A 19974-nucleotide genomic window follows, 5' to 3' on the forward strand; every position below is an offset into this window, starting at 1 on the left:
CAGAATCACTTGAACCCGGGAGGTGGAGGCTGCGGTGAGCTGAGATTGCACCATTGCACTCCAGCCTGGGCAATAAGGGCAAGAGTCCATCTCAAAAAAAAAAATAAATAAAATAATAATAATAATAATAAATATCCGTGCCTAAATGGAAGCGACAGGAGACAAGTCTAGGCCAGAGCCTGGCCCTTGTATAACCTTAGTTCCCGGGATTTGCCTTCCGCATCAGGCAGCCACTTAACGGTTGATAGAAGCATTGCCCTTGCCCGTCTGGGGCTGGGGGAACCTACTTCTGGCCTTGGGCCAAGGTCAGCAAAAATCTCAGCAGTGAGGAGGCCAGAAAAGTCTCCAAGGGGCAGGCTGCAATGCCAGCCTAAGCTCTCAGGTTCCCTTTGTCTTTTCTTTTCTTTTTTTTTTATTATTTATTTTTATTTTTCCCACATCAGGAAAAGCACTTTTCTCGCCCTGCCTGCAGAACGGGCCACCCCTAGCTGAGCAGCAGGCTGCCAGGACGGGAAAGGAGCCTTGCACGTGCGGCCGGGCGAGACCGAGAAACAGGAACCGCGTGGCGAAAAGCCCGGGTCCCGGAGAAGGAGAGCTGACCCCACAGACAGAGAAAGGCGGGAAGGGCGCGGAGGCGGAGCACTGGGCGGGTACCCCACAGCTGCTCTCGCGCTCCGGCTCTGCTCCACCTTAAGCGTCTGGACCCCCTTAAGGGCGGGCGCTGGAGCCGCGCACCCCGAGGCGGGGCCTCCAATGCAAATGAGGGGCGTGGGACGGCGGGGCGGGGCGGGGCGGGGCGGGGCGCTGACCTGACGTCAGGCCCGCGGCTCGGGCAGTTGGCTCGGCGGCAGCGGAGCGGCCGGAGCAGCGGCGCGCGGGGAGCGGCGACGGCAGCAGAGCCAGAGCAACATGGCGCCGGTGGGCGGGGGTGGGCGCCCGGGCGGCGGGCCGGCCCGAGGGCGCCTCCTCCTGGCGGCACCGGTGCTGCTGGTGCTGCTGTGGGCTCGGGGGGCCCGGGGCCAGAGCAGCCCCCAGCAGGGAGCGATCGTGGGCATGAGGCTGGCGAGCTGTAACAAGTCGTGTGGGACGAACCCGGATGGCATCATCTTCGTGTCCGAGGGCAGCACCGTGAACCTGAGGCTGTACGGCTACAGCCTGGGCAACATCTCCAGCAGCCTGATCTCTTTCACCGAGGTGGACGACGCCGAGACCGGCCCCAAGTCCACCAACTGTCTCGAGCTCACCAAGGACCTGGTCGTCCAGCAGCTGGTCAACGTGAGCCGCGGGAACACGTCCGGCGTTCTGGTGGTGCTCACCAAGTTCCTCCGGAGGAGCGAGAACATGAAGCTCTACGCACTGTGCACCCGGGCCCAGCCCGACGGCCCCTGGCTGAAGTGGACCGACAAGGACTCACTGCTTTTCATGGTAGAGGAGCCTGGGAGGTTCCTACCTCTCTGGCTGCACATCCTTCTCATTACGGTGCTACTGGTGCTGTCCGGCATATTTTCTGGCCTCAACCTGGGGCTTATGGCCCTGGACCCCATGGAGCTGCGCATCGTGCAGAACTGTGGCACCGAGAAGGAGAGACGCTATGCCCGCAAGATTGAGCCCATCCGGCGCAAGGGCAACTACCTGCTCTGCTCGCTGCTCCTGGGGAACGTGCTGGTCAACACCTCCCTCACCATCCTTCTAGACAACCTCATCGGGTCCGGCCTCATGGCGGTGGCCTCCTCCACCATTGGCATTGTTATCTTTGGGGAGATCCTACCTCAGGCCCTGTGCTCCCGACACGGGCTGGCAGTGGGTGCCAACACCATCGTTCTCACCAAATTCTTTATGCTACTCACCTTCCCCCTCAGTTTTCCCATCAGCAAACTCCTGGACTTTTTTCTGGGCCAGGAGATTCGTACTGTTTACAACCGGGAGAAGCTGATGGAGATGTTGAAGGTGACGGAGCCCTATAATGACCTCGTGAAAGAGGAGCTCAATATGATCCAGGGTGCCCTGGAACTACGGACCAAAACCGTGGAGGATATCATGACCCAGCTCCAGGACTGCTTCATGATCCGCAGCGATGCCATCCTGGACTTCAATACTATGTCGGAGATTATGGAAAGCGGCTATACCCGAATTCCGGTGTTTGAAGACGAGCAGTCCAATATTGTAGATATTCTCTACATCAAAGACTTGGCCTTTGTGGACCCCGATGACTGCACCCCTCTCAAGACTATCACTCGCTTTTATAACCACCCGGTGCACTTTGTCTTCCATGACACCAAGTTGGATGCCATGCTGGAGGAGTTCAAGAAGGGTAAGGACAGATATAGGTCCCCTGGTTCAATTTCCTCGTGACGCCTCTCGTCCCCTGGCATGTTTTGTGTCTGCTGGTTTTAGTGTTCTGTTTGTGTGACTCTGTGTCCCTTTACCCATCACTTCCTACACCTCTGAGGACAGTTCTGGAGCAGTGTCCACCATCTGCCAGGTAGTGCGCTGTGTGCTCTTGATGAATCAAAGCTAAATAAGACACACTCACTCCCTTGGAGGGCTGGTGCAAGGCCTCAGGGAGCTATTGAAGCAAGACAGCGTAAGACAGATGCCTGAAAAGAGGCCAAGGCGATGGAGATTTAGAATATGGGTTGGGGTGGGGAAGGGGCTGGGAAGTTGGGGAAACTTTCACAGGGGAAGGAGCATTTCCACCTTAAAAGGTGGAGAGACTTGTTGTTTGGGGCAGAGGGAACTCCGAAAGCAGAGAACCCGAGTGGAGAAGCAAAGGTGTGCTTGTTGCCCAGCAGGTGGTCGCGTTTGGTGGGCATAGTCGCTCTGATGCTCAGTTGTCAATGGCTGGAGTAGTTTGGGGCCCAGTAGTGGACGCTAAGTTTGCTCCGAGCTTGGAGCTACAGAAGGTTTTTGAGCAGAGGAGTGACGTCACTGGAGGTGCTAGTCCAAAGAAGCAGAATTGGGAGTCTCTAATTGGCTCCCTGCTCAAAACAATACCAAATAATGCTTTCCACTATTCAGCAGAAGCAAGCAGATTAAGTTTTGGTTATTGTTCTGCGTTTCCCTGGCGCCAATGTAAGCTTCTCTCCTGTGGTCTGCTGGAAATCTTCAGCTGGCCTTGCACTGCCTTGTGTTTTTTTCTCACCTGGGTTCTTGGCCATTTTGCAGGTAGTTAGAGAGGCATTTGGAGGGTTTACTCACCAGTCTCAAAGCTCAAGGCACACACTCCTTTTCTTCCAGCAAAATTTTCCTCCCACCTCTGCTATTCAGAAGCCCTTAGAGTGGCAGTAAACAAGCCAATTATAGAGTGGAATGCTCCTAGGCTGAAGAAAGTGAAGAGGCAGAAAGGGAAGCTCTTTTTAAAGGAATGGGGGTCGGGGGTTCATCCTAAACTTGAAGACTTTGATTTCTAAACACGCTCCCAGCCTTCATTCCCATAGGAGAGATCCTGCTGGCTGAGGCCGTTCAGGCCGACCTAGGGCTCTTAGGGACTTCAGAATCCTAGCAGGGAGTGAGCTGGCAGGTGTTTCTGGAACAGAGTGCAGGACAGCTTTGGAGTGGGATAGGGAGGAGCTGGCTTTGCCAGGTTTGCTCTGAAAAGATGCTGAGGTCAGGGCCAGGGTGTTGGGCTGGTACCCTCCCGCTTAAGTTCAACAGACTGAATCTGAGGACCACTTGAGTAAAGTAAACCAGAGTGGGAGAGAGCCAAGGGGAAGGTGGCCTCCCTGCAGAGACTGGTGAGACAGACCCCGGGTGGTGAAGGCAGAGGCTGTGGTGGGTTGGGAGTGGGGGCAGCTTTGGGAGTGCAGATCCAGGACAGAAAAGCAGTGAGGATCTGTGCCCTACCCTCACCCCAAGCCTTGGGACCTGGACTTCTGTTGCTTGTTTGGGAACTTGACTAGGACCCTCCAGGGCGGCTTCCTCCTCACCGCCTCTGTGGTGTTTGGAACTATGGCTTGCGACACACCCGATAGCACCTTCCCATCAGTTTACTTGGGAGTCTGGATCCAACCAGTATGGATTGGCCTGGCCAGTCTCCCAGTCTTGATCGGCAAGGCTGAGCTCTCTTGGGTGGGAGCCTCCCTGTGTCTTGAGAAGGCTGTCTTTGGGCTCTGTCTTGTCAAGTGCTCTTTCATTAAGTTAGGAAAACAGAGCTAGCATCTCTTAGGCCAGAGCAGAGCTCTGCTGAGCCCAAGTCCCCAGGTTCAGTTTACTCTCCTCCATAACAGAGGCCAATAGCCTGAGGCCACACCCTGGAGCAGTGCTGGTAATCCCAGGGAACTGCCCAGCACAGCTGGCTGCCCTGGAGATGGTGATGGTCATCCCCCCTGCCTCCCTAGAACAGGCCCTGCGGCTTTATGCTATCACTTACTTCCCCATTCCCAGAGGTCTCAGAAAACCAGTTTTAACTCATTGCACACCAGATTCAGGATCCTGCAGTGTGGCCTCTCCCAGACAGACCTTCCCATCTGGATTCACCTTCTTAGTCTGAGATTGCCCAGGACACAGCATGCACCTAGTGTACGTCTGCAATTTAAGAGGTTCTTTAGGAGTCTGGTGTTGGGAAGCCTTTTTTTTTTCTCTAAGCTAAGAAAAGTGAGCAAGGTTAGCACAGCTGGCATTGTTAACAGTACCAGAGTCAGAGCTGGGGCAACTGTCTAGCCCAGCATCTCTCTCTGAGGGTCCAACCTGACCCTCTTCAACCCCAGGTTGGGCATGAACCCTGAACCTAACTTTGCCAGAGTCCTGCCCCACAAGTAGTCCTCTTTTAGGGTCTTTGTATTCCTTCCTTCCCCTTTCCAGCATTATAAGCTCCTTGAGGGTAGAGGCCATGCCTTCTTAGTGTTTTCACCACTCAGTGTTTGGTAAAGAGAAGGGTCTTCAGTAAATGTTGGACAAATGAATGAACAATGATTGACTCTCTGGCAAGCCCCACTGGCCTTTTTGCTGTTCTTTTTTTTTTTTTTTTTTTTGAGATGTAGTTTCGCTCCTGTTGCCCAGGGTGGAATGCAATGGCGCGATCTCAGCTCACTGCAACCTCCGCCTACCAGGTTCAGGTGATTCTCCTGCCTCAGCCTCCCAAATACTTGATATTGTAGGTGCCTGCCACCACATCCAGCTAATGTTTTACATTTTTAGTAGAGGCGGAGTTTCACTATGTTGGCCAGGCTGGTCGAAAACTCCTGACCTCAGGTGATCCACCCACCTCAGCCTCCCAAAGTGCTGGGATTACAGGCATGTACTACTGTGGCCAGCCTTTTTTTTTTGAGACAGAGTTTTACTCTGGCACAATCGTGGCTCATTGCAACCTCCACCTCCTGGGTTCAAGAGATTTTAATGCCTTAACCTTCTGAGTAACAGGAATTACAGGCACACACCACCACACCTGGCTGATTTTTGTATTTTTGATAGAGATGAGGTTTCACCATGTTAGCTAGGCTAGTCTCAAACTTCTGACCTCAGGTGGTCTGCCCACTTGGCCTCCCAAAGTGCTGGGATTACAGGTGGGAGCCACCATGCCCAGCCTTTTTGCTGTTCTTAAACATACCAGGTTGCTCCCACCCTGGGGCCTTTGCCCTGGCTGTTTCCTTGGGCTGGAATACTCCTCCCCAGAAGTCAGCATGGCTCACTGTCTTCCCAGGTCACCTCTCAGTGGAGCCTTTCTGTCACCCTGTTTAAAACTGTACCCACTATCCCACTCCAGCTTCCCAGTCTTCCCTGCCCTGTGCTGATTTCCCCTCTTCTTATAGCATGCATGGCTCTCTAGCATCTGTACAATTTGCTGACTTACTGTGTTGTCTACTGTCTGTCTCCTCCCACTGGAATATAAGTTTCAAAAGGCAGGTCTCTTTATTTTGCTCACCAATGTAGCTCTAGCCTCTTGAATGGCTCTTTGCACATAATAAGGTCTCCATCCATGGCACTGAGTGAATAAGTGAGTGAATGAATACCTGTCTGGTTTGACAGAGGATCATTCCCATTTTAATAGTGTTAGAATTCTGAGGAGCTGATGAGGGCAAAGAAAAATGGGTGTTGTGCACTTACCAGGTTCAGATTTCCAGCCACACAGGACAGACAGGAGGAGTGGCTGGGATGACATGTCAGGGACTGAGAAGTAGAGTTTGGGGCCTTGAGTGTGATGCATGGTTCTCCACGGGCCTCAGTTTCCCCACCAACAAATGGTCTTTGGCCACTGGAAGTTTACACAGCTTCCCTTGTTAGATGAGTCATGAGTGTGTTCCTGCACACTTAGAGACAGGCTAGGGGCATCGGTGCAGATGTAGGGGCTGAGCGTCCCTAGGAGTAAGGCAGGGGGATACAGCCTTGCAAGGCTTCCGTCTCCCAGCTTACAGCAGTTAGTATCAGATGTCTGTGGAACCCCGTGCTACATGCAAGACGTGATGCTAGGTGCTGCAGGACCACGGGAGTAAGATCATCTAGTTGGTGAGACAAGCCCTCAGGCCTGAGAGTCTCCTGTGATTTGAACCTTGGCCCTTCCACTGAAACCTCGCCTAGAATTGTTTGCAGTACTGGGTGTTGTGTGTGGATTTGTCTAGCTTGGAATCTCAGAACAAAGGTGCCGCCAGCTCCTCCTGCCCATTTGTGTTTTGCCTTCACCACTCTCACAGACCCTGAAGCAAAGTAATGAAGAAAGAGGGCAGAGCTATGCTCCCACTTGCAGCCCACCTTCCAGCTTCTTGCTGTGCCCCACCCTTCCCTCCCAGGTACTTAGCTCATCTTTAAACACCTTATCTTTCCCCACCCACCTGATGACCCTCTATACCCTGTACAGACCTGGGTGTAACTCCAGCCAGCCTGGTCACTGACCTATAAGGTGGCCTTGGACCTATTACTGCTCCTCTCAGCAAGTTAGTGCAGTATAAATTGGTGGGAAAAAGCTATAAATATTTTTGTTAAAAACCCCTCCCAGCTGTGGTTCACGCCTGTAATCCCAGCACTTTTTGGGAGCTCTTGGCTGGATCACTTGAGGCCAGGAATTCGAGACCAGACTGACCAATATGGTGAAACCCCGTCTTTCTGAAAAAATACAAAAATTAGCCAGTTATGATGGCACATGCCTGCAATCCCAGCTACTGGGGTGGATGAGGCAGGAGAATCACTTGAACCTGAGAGGCAGAGGTTGCAGTGAGCTGAGATCATACCATTACACTCCAGCCTTTTATTAAAATGCATACTTGAGGCCAGGCACAGTGGCTCATACCTGTAATCTTAACACTTTGGAAGGCTGAGGTGGGCGAATCACCTGAGGGCAGGAGTTTAAGACCAGCCTGACCAATGTGGAGAAACCCCATCTCTACTAAAAATACAAAATTAGCCAGGCATGGTGGCACATGCCTGTAATCCCACCTACTTGGGAGGCTGAGGCAGGAGAATTGCTTGAACCTGGGAGGCGGAGGTTGCTGTGAACCAAGATTGCACCATTGCACTCTACCCTAGACAACAAGAGCAAAACTCCGTCTTAAAAAAACAAAAATGCAGACCTGAACTCAGTGTGGTTTGAGAGTCTGCATTTCTGACAGGTTCTCGGATGATGCCCATGCTGCTGGCGCTGGACTACACCAGTGTGCAGTAACATCTAGGCAGGCATGCAGGAGAAAATGCTCATGTGGGGCTGGGGAGCAGGGCTGGAGAGCGAGGCTGGGACTAGGCTAAAAGGTTTAAGAGTCGGCGGAGAGCAGGCAGAATGTGAGAGGCGAGGACAGTGCAGGGGGTGTCAGTGTGTAAAAGCCAGGCTGAGGTGACTTCTTGACAGAGACGAAGAGAACCACGGGGTATTCGGGAGCCTCCTTGGAAGGTCAGATAGGGTGAGGACCACACACAGACTGTGAGTTGGGATATTAGGTTTGGGTACTCATGGAGAGCTGCCTTGGACAAGTGGAGCCCAAAGGCAGCTGTGCACCAGCTCTCCATCATCCCTGCCTGGTAACAGCCTCAACATGGTGATTTGATCTTGAGCAGCTGCCCGGGGGCAGGTGTATCTGAGAGTGACAGGAGCTGGTTGATAATCTGGGTGCAGGCAGAGGTCCCAGCAGGGACAGCTGACAGAGCTGTGGCCAGGCTCCTGTTCACTTTCCCTTTAGTGTGGTGCTGTGGGAAGGGAACATGGGCATGTGGAGGGGCCTGATGCGTGCCAGCTGGTGGGCTGCTACACCTCCTTCCTGGCTGGCCCTGCGCAGCCTATGGGCTAGTTCCCAAAGAGGAGCCAGAACTGAGAGTAGACTCACATGTCTTCACTTGACAGTTCTCTTCCCAGAGCTGTTTGTGCGATGGAAGGCATTGCTGTGCATCAAGGCCATAATGGGCTCTTAGGTTATTCTGGTGTTTACTTTTCAAAGGTCTCAGATTTTTAACTCGGAAATCCCGCTCCAGTGTTTTTCTGCTCCTCTAGTCAGGACAGGAAGCACCTAGCAGATGTTTAACCTTGAAAATGGATGAATATGCAGGAGCACAACATCAGGGAATGGCCCTACAGGATCAGCAGGGGGGCCCTTGGGAAGGGAGACCTGTCTTGTTAGTAAAAGTCTGGGAAGACATTTCAGTGGAATCTGCTAGGGTGGGTAGACATGGCATTTTCCACTCTGGTACCTGTTGTCCTGGGAGAGCTTGGACAAGACCCGTGGGCTGAGGGGTGAGCCTGGCCATCATCCGCAGCAGCTGTGCAGGTGCTGCTGGGGCCTCCCGGGTTGCTACTCATCCCTTTCTAAAGGGACTTGAGGGTGCAGATCTCTGGGTGCCTTCTCTCTGCACCCCTCCTACATGAACCTGGTTGACTAAACAGCAAGGACATCTTTGAGGGGAAGGAAGCCCAGCCCCTCTGAAGGAGTCGCTACTATGGGCCTCCATTCTCCTTGAGGGCAGGGGCAACCAGCATGGTTGTCACACACTGAGCGCTGGCTTCTGAAAGACTGCACAGCAAGGGTGAGGTTATATGGAAGGGTAGCCCAGGCCAGGCCTCTGTTGCTGCCTTGGTGACTGATTTTCGCAGAGCCTCCTGGTTCTTTTGCCCCCAGCCCGTGGGGGATGGACAGGCTGTCTTGAAGCTTTCCTGTGTTCTTAGGGATTCTTGGAACTCCTTAGCAGAACTGACTGAGATGTCTGAAGGTGCTAGAATTTCCAGAGGTACCCGGCTGGCCCTCGGCTGAGAGGGTGGGGAGCAGCTGTCTGGCCGGTAGCTGCTATTTGCTCTAGCCTGCTGCAGTGCGGCTCCCAGTCCCTGTGTCTGCTGCCACGCCTGCCCTGCGCCTGCTTACTCCTCTCCTCTCACCAGGACGTCCTGTTGTGAGAGGGTTGGAGGCTCCATAAAGGATCCCTGGCTTATGTCATAGGCTGGAGTCTGGACTGCTTACTTCTGTGCCTATTCCACTGTTAGATGATTTTTTTTATTAGTGTTTATAATTTTTCTCTAGCCATAAAAGAGATACATCTCATTGCTAGAACTTGTCTCTATTTAAAAAAAAAAAAAAAAGCCTTATAACAAACAGCATGGCTGGGTATGGTGGTTCACACCTATAATCCCAGTACTTCAGGAGGCCGAGGCAGGCAGATCCCTTTAGCTCAGGAGTTCGAGACCAGCTTGTGCAATGTGGCAAAACCCCATTTCTACAAAAAATACAAAAATTAGCTGAGTGTGGTAGCACATGCCTATGGCCCCAGCTACTTGGGAGGCTGAGGTAGGAGGATCACTTGAGGACCGGAGGCAAAGGTTGCAGTGAGCTAAGAATGTGCCATTGCACTCCAGCCTGGGCGACAGAACCAGACCCTGTGTCAAAACACAAACACAAACACACACACACACACACACATGCACAAACCCCTTATAACAAACAGCAGGATCGAAACCACTTTTATTTTACAGCTACATTTTCTCCCATGAGCCGCCCATATGTATTTTCACATTGAAATTCTTGACTGTGGGCCAGGTGCGGTGACTCACGCCTGTAATCCCAGCACTTTGGGAGGCCTAGGCGGGCGGATCACCTGAGAACATAAGTTTAAGATCAGCCTGATCAACACAGTGAAACCCCATCTCTACTAAAAAAATACAAAAAAAAAAAAAAAAATTAGCCAGGTATGGTGGTGCATGCCTGTAATCCCAACTACTTGGGAAGCTGAGGCATGAGAATCACTTGAACCTGGGAGGTGGAGGTTTCAGTAGACCAAGATTGTGCCACTGCACTCCAGCCTGGGCAACAAGAATACAATTTTATGTCCTGTTTTTTAGAACACAGTTTAGATGGGTTCTTCAGGTTTCTGTCTGATAAGAAATGAAATCCTTTTTTTTATCCCCATCATCCTTTGGGAATCTCTCAGAGAATCTGCACGAGGACAAGGACTGGGCAGTGCTGTGTGCCTCTTCGGGAAGGTGAGCCCAGAGGCTGGGTGTACAGCTGCTAGTTTGTTTTGCTGGGGGTTAAACCTGGTGTTGCTGGAGCATTCCCCAGAGGTTACAATCAGAGTTGCTTCCACGCTTCTGGGCTGATTTACTGTGAAGGGGCAGGGTTGTTGCAGGACTGGTTTCCCGGGCTCTCTAAAATGCCTGGTCCCTGGCCAGCAGGCAGCCTGGAGTCTCAGTGCAAGGAGGATCCCTCCCCTACCCCAGGCAGGGCCACTCCCACCCATGCCCCACACTCATACTCTCACATAGGCACAGGCAGATTCACTCCCACCCATGTGCACACACCCACACTCATACCCCCCACATAGGCACAGGCAGGGCCACAACCACCTGTGCGAACACACACTCATACCCCCACATAGGCACAGGAAGGGCCACTCTCACACATGTTCACACCCACCTGCTAACCCCCCATGTGCACACACAGGCTTGCACACACTGGTTCACACACACCTACATCCATGTACACATACACTGTCACCAGGAGTTCTGCCTTAAACTGAAGCTCATCTCTCATGAGACTTTGCTAAGAGTTAGAAGTAAGTTTCCAAAATGAGTAAATGCTTGTGCGGTGCAATTTATTTCATGAAACGCTCAAAACAGTGAGTTTCTCTTCAGCTGATAGTGATCTGGTCATCCACATTAATGACTGTGTCCCCCTCAGACCTTGTGGTGAGGACTAAGTGAGGTAAGGCGTGCAAAGTACTTAGCCCTCTGCCTAGCACTGTGTAATCATGTGGCAAATACTAGTTATTTTTAAATTTAGTTTTGCTATTATCCAAAAGTTGCCGCAGTTGGCACTGATGCCAACCTGTGGCCACAGTGGTTCTCATACACTGTCTCTGTTTGTACGCTGCCCTACTGTTCAGGATGTGCCTTTTTTGGAATTATAAATACACTGACACACCTCCTATGTACCTACAAAAATTTAAAATGAAATGAAATGTCCGGGCATGGTGGCTCATAACTGTAAACCCAGCACTTTGGGAGGCTGAGGCAGCAGACCACTTGAGGTCAGGAGTTCGAGACCAGCCTGGCCATCATGGTGAAACCCAGTCTCTACTAAAAATACAAAAATTATCCGGATGAAATGGTGGGTGCCTATAATCCCAGCACTTTGGGAGGCCAAGGCAGGTGGATTACAAGGTCAAGTGATTGAGACCATCCTGGCCAACATGGTGAAACTCCATCTCTACTAAAATCACAAACAAATTAGCTGAGCGTGGTGGGTGGCACGCACCTGTAGCCTCAGCTACTTAGGAGACTGGGGCAGGAGAATTGCTTGAATCTGGGAGGCAGAGGTTGCAGTGAACCAAGATCGCGCCACTGCACTCCAGCCTAGTGACAGAGCAAGACTCCATCTCAAATAATAATAATAATAAAACTTTTTTTTTAATGAAATGAAATGGCTGGGCATGGTGGCTTATTCCTGTAATCCCAGCACTGGGAGGCCAAGGCAGACGGACCACCTGAGGTCAGGAGTTTGAGACCAGCCTGGCCATCATGGTGAATCCTAGCCTCTACTGAAAATACAAAAATTACCCAGGTGCAGTGTCATGTTCCTATAATCCCAGCTACTCTGGAGGCTAAGGCTGGAGAAACAGTTGAACCCAGGAGGCAGAGGTTGCAGTGAGCCAAAATTGAGCCACTGCACTCCAGCCTGGGCAACAGAGTAACACTCCATCTGAAAAAGAAAAAAAAAATGAAATAAAATATAGGAAGCTTATTAAAAAGAAATAGACATTGAGCTCAAAAGAACCCACTATATAATTATATGCTAATTTAGATACTATCTTATCTGGATCCTAGTGTATACAGTCAGGGTGACAGAAGGCAGCGCTTAAGGGAAAAAAATGAAAGTAAAACTGAGGAAATTCTCCTCATTTAATTAATTTCCCTCGCCTTCCAAATTGGGGAAGGTTAAGCCTGTTGTCCTGACCACCAGCATATCCGTGTTCCAACTGCAGAAGCGTCATGTTAAGGGCTGCCCTTAACATGGGAGAGGGCAGGGGAAGGAAGGAACACAGTCCTATTTGCCAGTCATGTATTTTCATTTCAGCTTCACTGGTCCTCTGCTTCCTCCCAGGTGTCTCAGGAAGGGCGGGAAGAGGCCACCAGGTGAGTCTCTGTTTCCTTGGAGGCCAGGAGTTTGAGGTTAGTGAGCTGTGATTGCACCACTGCACTTCAGCCTAGGTGGCAGAGTGAGGCTCTGTGTTTAAATTTTTTAAAAATTAAAAAGTTAAAAAAAAAAAAGAACAGGAAATGCCTGTGCCTGTGTTAATGGTTAACATTTATGGAATAGTTATTTAATCTTCCAAGTGCTATAGATGGAAAACTGAGGCCCAGAGAGGCCAAGTCTTTCCCAGTCACATGACAGCTGAGTGGCAACCTCAGGCTGTGTGGTCCTAGAAGCCATGCTCTAAAGCACTATGCAGTGTCTTCTTGCAGTGAGATTGTAGCTGTTAAGAAAGAGACCAGGCTGGGCACAGTGGCTCACACCTGTAATCCCCGTACTTTGGGAGGCCGAGGCAGACAGATCACAAGGTCAGGAATTCGAGACCAGCCTGGTCAACACAGCAGAACCCTGTCTCTATTCAAAATACAAAAATTAGCTGGGTGTGGCGGTGTGTGCCTGTAGTCCCAGCTACTCAGGAGGCTGAGGCAGGAGAATCCCTTGAACCTGGGAGGTGAAGGTTGCAGTGAGCAGAGATTGTGCCACTGTACTCCAGCCTGGAAGACAGAGTGAGATTCCATCTCCAAAAAAAAAAATGGAAAAGGCCAGAAGATTGGAAGATTCCAGTAAGTTCAGGCTAAAAAAATTTACTGTCGAGGAGAGAGATCCAAGATGGCCGACTAGCAGCAGCTCAGGATTGTAGCTGCCAGTGAAAGTGCAGAGAGGGAGTGGATGCCACACTTCCAGACAAAATTTTGTTGCCCATGGACCAGGAGATTCCTGGTGGAGGAGCCCCACGGGTCGCCAGCGTGACTCTTTTGGCCAGCACGACTGTTTTGCCAGTGCCCCAGCGCTGCGATTCTTAGTGCGGAGTATACGGGACTGGGGGCCCTTTTGGTTGGCGTTTGGAGCTCTGGGAAGGCAGAGTCACCCATTCAGCTGATTGAAAAGGGGACTGAAATGGGGAGCCAGACCAAGAGATTCCCAGGGAGAAAAGTGCCACAAATCTCAATGCTGCTGTTTCAGCCGGCGCAGTGGGTCGCCGCAGGGGAAATTCCCCCACAAAAAAACAGCAATTGGAAGCACTGAGGATTGAGAGTTTCACAGCAAGCACAGCTGAACCCAGAAAGGTCCAGCTCTGTGGGGGAGGGGTGTCCACCGAAGGAAAACTAAGAAACAGAAAAAACATCATCACCAACAAGCTGGACATCCACTCAGAGACCCAATCTGAAAGTCAGCAATTACAAAGACGACTGGTGGATAAATCCACAAAAATGGGAAGAAAACAGTGCAAAAAGGCTAAAAACACCCAAAATCAGAATGTCTCCTCCTACAGAGGATCACAGCTCCTCATCAGCAACTGAACAAGGCCTGATGGAGAATGAGTGTGATGAATTGACAGAATCAGGCTTCAGAAGGTGGATAATAAGAAACTTCTGTGAGCTAAAAGAACATGTTCTAACCCAATGCAAAGAAATTAAGAATCTTGAAAAAAGGTTTGACAAAATGCTAACGAGAATAGACAATTTAGAGAGGAATATAAGTGAATTAATGGAGCTGAAAAACACAATACGAGAACTTTGCAAAGTATGCACATGTTTTAACAGTCAAATTGATCAGGCAGAAGAAAGGATATCAGAGGTTGAAGACCAACTTAATGAAATAAAACAAGAAGACAAGTTTAGAGAAAAAAGGGTAAAAAGGAATGAACAAAGTGTCCAAGAAATATGGGACTATGTGAAAAGACTTAATCTACATTTGATAGGTGTACCTGAATGTGATGAAGAGCATGAATCCAAGCCGGAAAATATTCTTTAGGATATTATCCAGGAAAACTTTCCCAACCTAGCAAGGCAGGACAATACTTAACTCTGGGTAACACAGAGAACACCACAAAGATACTCCTCAAGAAGAGCAACCCTAAGGCATATAATCATTAGATTCACCAGGGTTGAAATGAAGGAGAAAATCCTAAGGGCAGCCAGAGAGAAAGGTCAGGTTACCCACAAAGGGAAGCCTATCAGACTCACAGCAGATCTCTCAGCAGAAACCCTACAAGCCAGAAGAGAGTGGGGCCCAATACTCAACATCCTTAAAGAAAAGAATTTTCAACCCAGAATTTCATATCCAGCCAAACTAAGCTTCATAAGTGAAGAAAAAATAAAATTTTTTGCAAATAAGTGCTCAGAGATTTCATCACCACCAGGCCCGCTTTACAAGAGCTTCTGAAAGAAGCATTACATATAGAAAGGAACAACCAGTATCAGCCATTCCAAAAACATACCAAAAGGTTAAGAGCATCACCATAATGAAGAATCTACATCAACTAATGGGCAAAACAGCCAGCTAGCATTAAATGGTAGTATCAAACTCACATATATCAATATCAACCCTAAATTTAAATGGACTAAATGTCCCAATCAAAAGACCCAGGCAGGCAAAATGGATAAAAAGCCAAAACCCAATGGTATGTTGTATCCAGACCCATCTCACATGCAAGGATACACAAAGACTTAAAGGGATGGAGGAAGATTTACCAACCAAATGGAGAGAGAGAAACAAAAGTAGGAGTTGCAATTCTCGTCTCTGATAAAATAGACTTTAAAGCAACAAAGACTGAAAGAGGCAAAGAAGGACATTACATAATGGTAAAAGGATCAATTCATCAAGAAGAGCTAACGATCCTAAATATGTACATACCCAATACAGGAGCACCCAGATACATAAAGCAAGTTCTTAATGACTTGCAAAGAGACTTAGACTCCCACACAATAATATTGGGAGACTTTAACGCCCCATTGTCAATATTAAACAGATCAACCAGACAGAAAATTAACAAGGATATCCAGGACTTGAACTCAGACCTGGAACAAGTAAACTTAATAAACATTTACAGAACTCTCCACCCCAAATCCACAAAACATACATTTTTCTCAGTGTCACATCACACCTATTCTGAAAGTGATCACATAATTGAAAGTAAATCACTCCTCAGCAATTGCATAGCATTTCACAGGTTTAAATGAAATATTGGTTGGCTGCTTGTTTGTTATTTTCCTCCCTTATTCCTTCCTGTCTCCATTGCTAAGCACATTTATTGGCATAAAAGAGGTTTTTAATACCCATTTTTAGACTGCATTCTAGCCTGGGCAATAGTGCAAGATTCTCATTCTCTCTCCCTCTTTCTCTTCCTCTTTCTTCTCTCTTTCATTCTTTTCTTTCTTTCTTTCTCTTTGTTCTTTTTCTTCCTTTCTTTCTTTTTTCTCTTTCAAAAGAAAAAAATAAGAAAAAAAAATTTACTGTCAGTTCTAGATTTTTTTAAGTAAACTTTTTGTTGATGCATAATATAAGAAAACTGCATAAATCGTTAAGTGTCCAGCCTGATAGTTTTTCACAAAACAAACACCCCTAACTGCCACTGAGCTCAAGTAATAAACATTACCCACACCCTGGAAGCCCACCCCTGACCCCATGCACCCTCCCAGTCCCTGCCATGTTCCCTTAGTTCTCATGGGTCAATTTTTTTCTGTTTCTAAACTTTTGTAAGTGACTCATATCATATATACACTTTTGTGTCTGGCTTCTGAATGTTAACGGTCTGAGCTTCATCCATGTTGTGTGTAGCTGTCGTTCATTCCTTTTTGTTGCTGTTATAATATTCCCTTATATAACCATACCATAGTAATACTGTGGATGGACATTGCATTGTTTCTGGTTTGGGACTATTGCAAATGATGCTGCTTAGAATACTCTTATTCATGTCTCTTGCCGAACATATGAAGGCATTTCTGTTGGGAATGTCCCCGGGAATGGAATTGCTAAGGCACAGGAGAAGTAGAGATGAGAGTTTTCCAAAGTGCTTGTATCAGTGTTCACTCCCATCCCCACCAATTCTGGTATTGTCAGGTATGTGTTTATGCGTTTAATTTTGCCATTCAGGTGTGTGCATGGTTGTGTCTCATTGTGTTTTTTGTTTTGAGGCAGGGTCTTTCTCTGTCATCCAGGCTGGAGTGCAGTAGCACTCACTGCTCACTACACACACAGCTCACTACAGCCCCCAACCTCCCAAGGCCTAAGCAGTCCTCCCACCTCAGCCTCCAAAGTAGCTGGGACCATTTGTATAGAAATGTGGTCATGCCTTGTTGTCCAGGCTGGTTTCGAACTCCTTGCCTCAAGCAATCCTTCCTCCTTAGCCTCCTAAAGTGCTGGAATTACAGGACTAAGCCACTGTGCCATTGCTTTTTTTTAAAATTTATTTCTATAGATACATAATAGCTATTTTCACAGAACATATTCTCACAGTACATAATTTATTTGGTAGATTCATGTAATCAAATCAGGGAAATTGGGATATTCATCACCTTGAATAGTTATCTGTTCTTTATGCTTGGAACATTTGAATTATTCTCTCCTAGTTATTTTGAAATGTAAAATGGACTAATGTTAACCATCATCACCTACTGATCTGTGGAGCACCAGGTCTTATTTCTTCTAAGAGTACATTTGTACCCATTGATCAATCTCTTTTCATCCCCCTCATTGTGGTTTTTATTTAGATTTCCCTAGTGAAGTATGATACTGAGCACATTTTTATATACTTATTTTCCATTTGACTATTCTTTTTCTTGATATCTGTTGCCTGTTTTCTAAGAGGTTGTTTGCCTTGCCTTTTTTCTTCTTTCTTGAGATAGAGTCTCTCTCTGTCACCTAGGCTGGAGTGCAGTGGTGCAATCATGGCTCATTATAGCCTCAGCTTCCCAGGCTCAAGCAATATTCCACTTTACAACCTCCTCAGTAGCTGGGACTATAGGTACATGTCACTTGTCCCAGCTAATTTTTATGAAGACATATATATTGCAAATATATTCTCCCATTCTGGGGATTTCCTTTTCACTCTCATTTTTAGGATTTGGGCCTTTAAATAGCTTTTTAAAGTATTTAATTGACAAAAACCATATATAGTTATGGTGCACAACAAGCTAATTAATATGTACATGACCTTACATACTGTCTAAGTCTGGTTTATGAGACTGGGTGATTTATAAACAGTAGAAGTTTGTTTGGCTTAGTTTCGGGGCTGGGAAGACCCAGATGAAGGGCTGCATCTGGCGAGGCATCCTGCTGCAGCATGCACAGTGCTGGCAAGAGAAGGGAAGATGAGCACATGCGATAGCCTCACTATAGCCTTAGCTTCCCAGGCTCAAGCAATATTCCACTTTACAACCACCTGAGTAGCTGGGACCACAGGAGCGTGCCACCACACCCGGCTACTTTGTGGGTTTTGTTTGTTTGTTTTGAGACATAAAAAATAGATGGAGGCTGAGGCAGGAGGATTACTTGAGCCCAGGAGTTCAGGACTAGTCTGGGCAACATAGTGAGACCCTTACATTAAAAAAAAAAAAATTTAAGGCAATCCTGCTAACAATAGCTGCAAAAAAAATACCTAGGGATGAATTTTTAAGGGGTCTAGATATACATAAATATATAAAGAATACATAAGGAACTCCTAAACATGTATTTTTTTTTTTAAGACTGGGTTTCACCATGTTGGTCAGGCTGGTCTTGAACTCCCGACCTTAGGTGATCTGCCTGCCTTGGCCTCCAAAGTGCTTGGATTACAGGTGTGAGACACCACGCCCGGCCTAAACATGGTTAAGAAAAAGGCACAGAGGGCAAGGCATGATGGCTCACAACTGTAATCCCAGCACTTTGGGAGGCTGAGGTGGCTCCTGTGCCATCTTCTAGAAACTGTATCATTTATTTTTCACATTTAGATCTATAATTCTTTTTTTTTTTTTTTTTTGAGATGGAGTCTCACTCTGTTGCCAGGCTGGAGTGCAGTTCCACGATCTCAGCTCACTACAACCTCTGCCTCCTGGGTTCACGTGATTCTCCTGCTTCAGCTTCCCAAGTAGCTGGAACTAAGGGCATGCACCACCACACCCAGCTAATTTTTGTATTTTTAGTAGAGACAGGGTTTCACCATCTTGCCAGGATGGTCTCAATCTCTTGACCTCGTGATCCACCCACCCCGGCCTCCTAAAGTGCTGGGATTACAGGCGTGAGCCATCGTGCCTGGGTTAGATCTACAGTTCTTATGGAATTTATTTTTGTTTTTGATGTGAGCTTTTTTTTTTTTTTTTGAGATGGAGTCTCACTCTGTAGCCCAGGCGTGAGTGCACTGGCACAATCTCGGCTCACTGCAACCTCTGCCGCCCGGGTCCCGTTTCAAGCAATTCTCCTACCTTAGCCTCCTAAGTAGCTGACATTACAGGCATGAACCACCATGCCCAGCTAATTTTTGTATTTTTTAGTAGAGATGGGGTTTCACCATGTTGGCCGGTCTGGTCTTGAACTCCTGATCTTATTATCAGCCCACCTCGGCCTCCCAAAGTGCTGGGATTACAGGTGTCAGCCACCGCACCCATCCTATTTTATTTTTTGAGATGGAGTTTCACTCTTTTTGCCCAGGCTGGAGTGCAATGGTGCGATCTCAGCTCACTGCAATCTCTGCCTCCCGGGTTCAAGCGATTCTCTTGCCTCAGCTTTCTGAGTAGCTGGGATTACAGGCATGTACCACCATGCCCAGCTAATTTTGTATTTTTTATAGAAATGGGGTTTCTCCATGTTGGTCAGGCTGGTCTTGAACTCCCAACCTCAGGTGACCTGCCTGCCTCGGCCTCCTAAAGAGCTGGAATTAAGAAATGAGCCACTGCAGCTGGCCTCAAAATTATTTTATAAGTCTTCTGTATAGAAATCTTACACATCTTTTCGTAAGTGTATTCCTAGATATTTGGTGATCATAAATGAGGGTTCTAAAATTTGACTTTCCAAAATTTGTTACAGGTTGTTCCATTTCTACCCCAACTGAGGTGTACTGTGGGGTATACTACAGTTCTGTTCTGGCGCCAGCTGCCAGATTCCACAGGTTTAAGTTTTCTGTCCTCCCCAAGACTGCCCACTTATGCTCTTTTTTTAAATTTATATTTGGAGAGAAACACTGGCTTCACTATATTGCCCAGGTTGGCCTCAAACTCCTGATTTCAAGCAATCCTCCCACCTTGGCCTCCCAAATTGCTGGGATTGCAGGCATGAGCCACTATGTCTGGCCTCACTTGTGCTCTTCTAACCAACCGACTCTGTGTTTGGGTTTTCTCATGACCTCAGGTTCAGTAATTCACTAGAACAACTCACGAAACTCAGGACAGTGTTACACTTAGGATTATAGGTTTTTGTTTTGTCTGTTCTGTTTTTTTTAAGAGACAGGGTCTTGTTCTGTTGCTCAGGCTGGAGTGCAGTGGCTCAATCATAGCTCACTACAGCCTCAAACTCCTGGGCTCAAGTGATCCTCTGCCTTTGCCTCCCAAAATGCTGGGATCACAGGCTT

General features: G+C 48.2%; 1 protein-coding gene across 4 annotated transcripts in view; it reads left to right on the forward strand.

Moving 5' to 3' along the window:
* The first annotated feature begins 834 nt into the window (after positions 1-834).
* The window catches only part of CNNM4 (cyclin and CBS domain divalent metal cation transport mediator 4), a 57699-nt gene continuing 38559 nt past the window's right edge, over positions 835-19974 (forward strand). For all 4 annotated transcript variants that reach the window (XM_054244521.2, XM_035271604.3, XM_008980080.4 and 1 more), the window contains exon 1: positions 835-2311. In XM_054244521.2, the coding sequence (XP_054100496.1) occupies positions 910-2311 (1402 nt within the window). In that variant the 5' untranslated portion in view covers positions 835-909. The remainder of the gene's footprint in view (positions 2312-19974) is intronic.

This window comes from Callithrix jacchus, chromosome 14, assembly GCF_049354715.1.
Source record: "Callithrix jacchus isolate 240 chromosome 14, calJac240_pri, whole genome shotgun sequence".
Classification (NCBI taxonomy): Eukaryota; Metazoa; Chordata; class Mammalia; order Primates; family Cebidae; genus Callithrix; species Callithrix jacchus.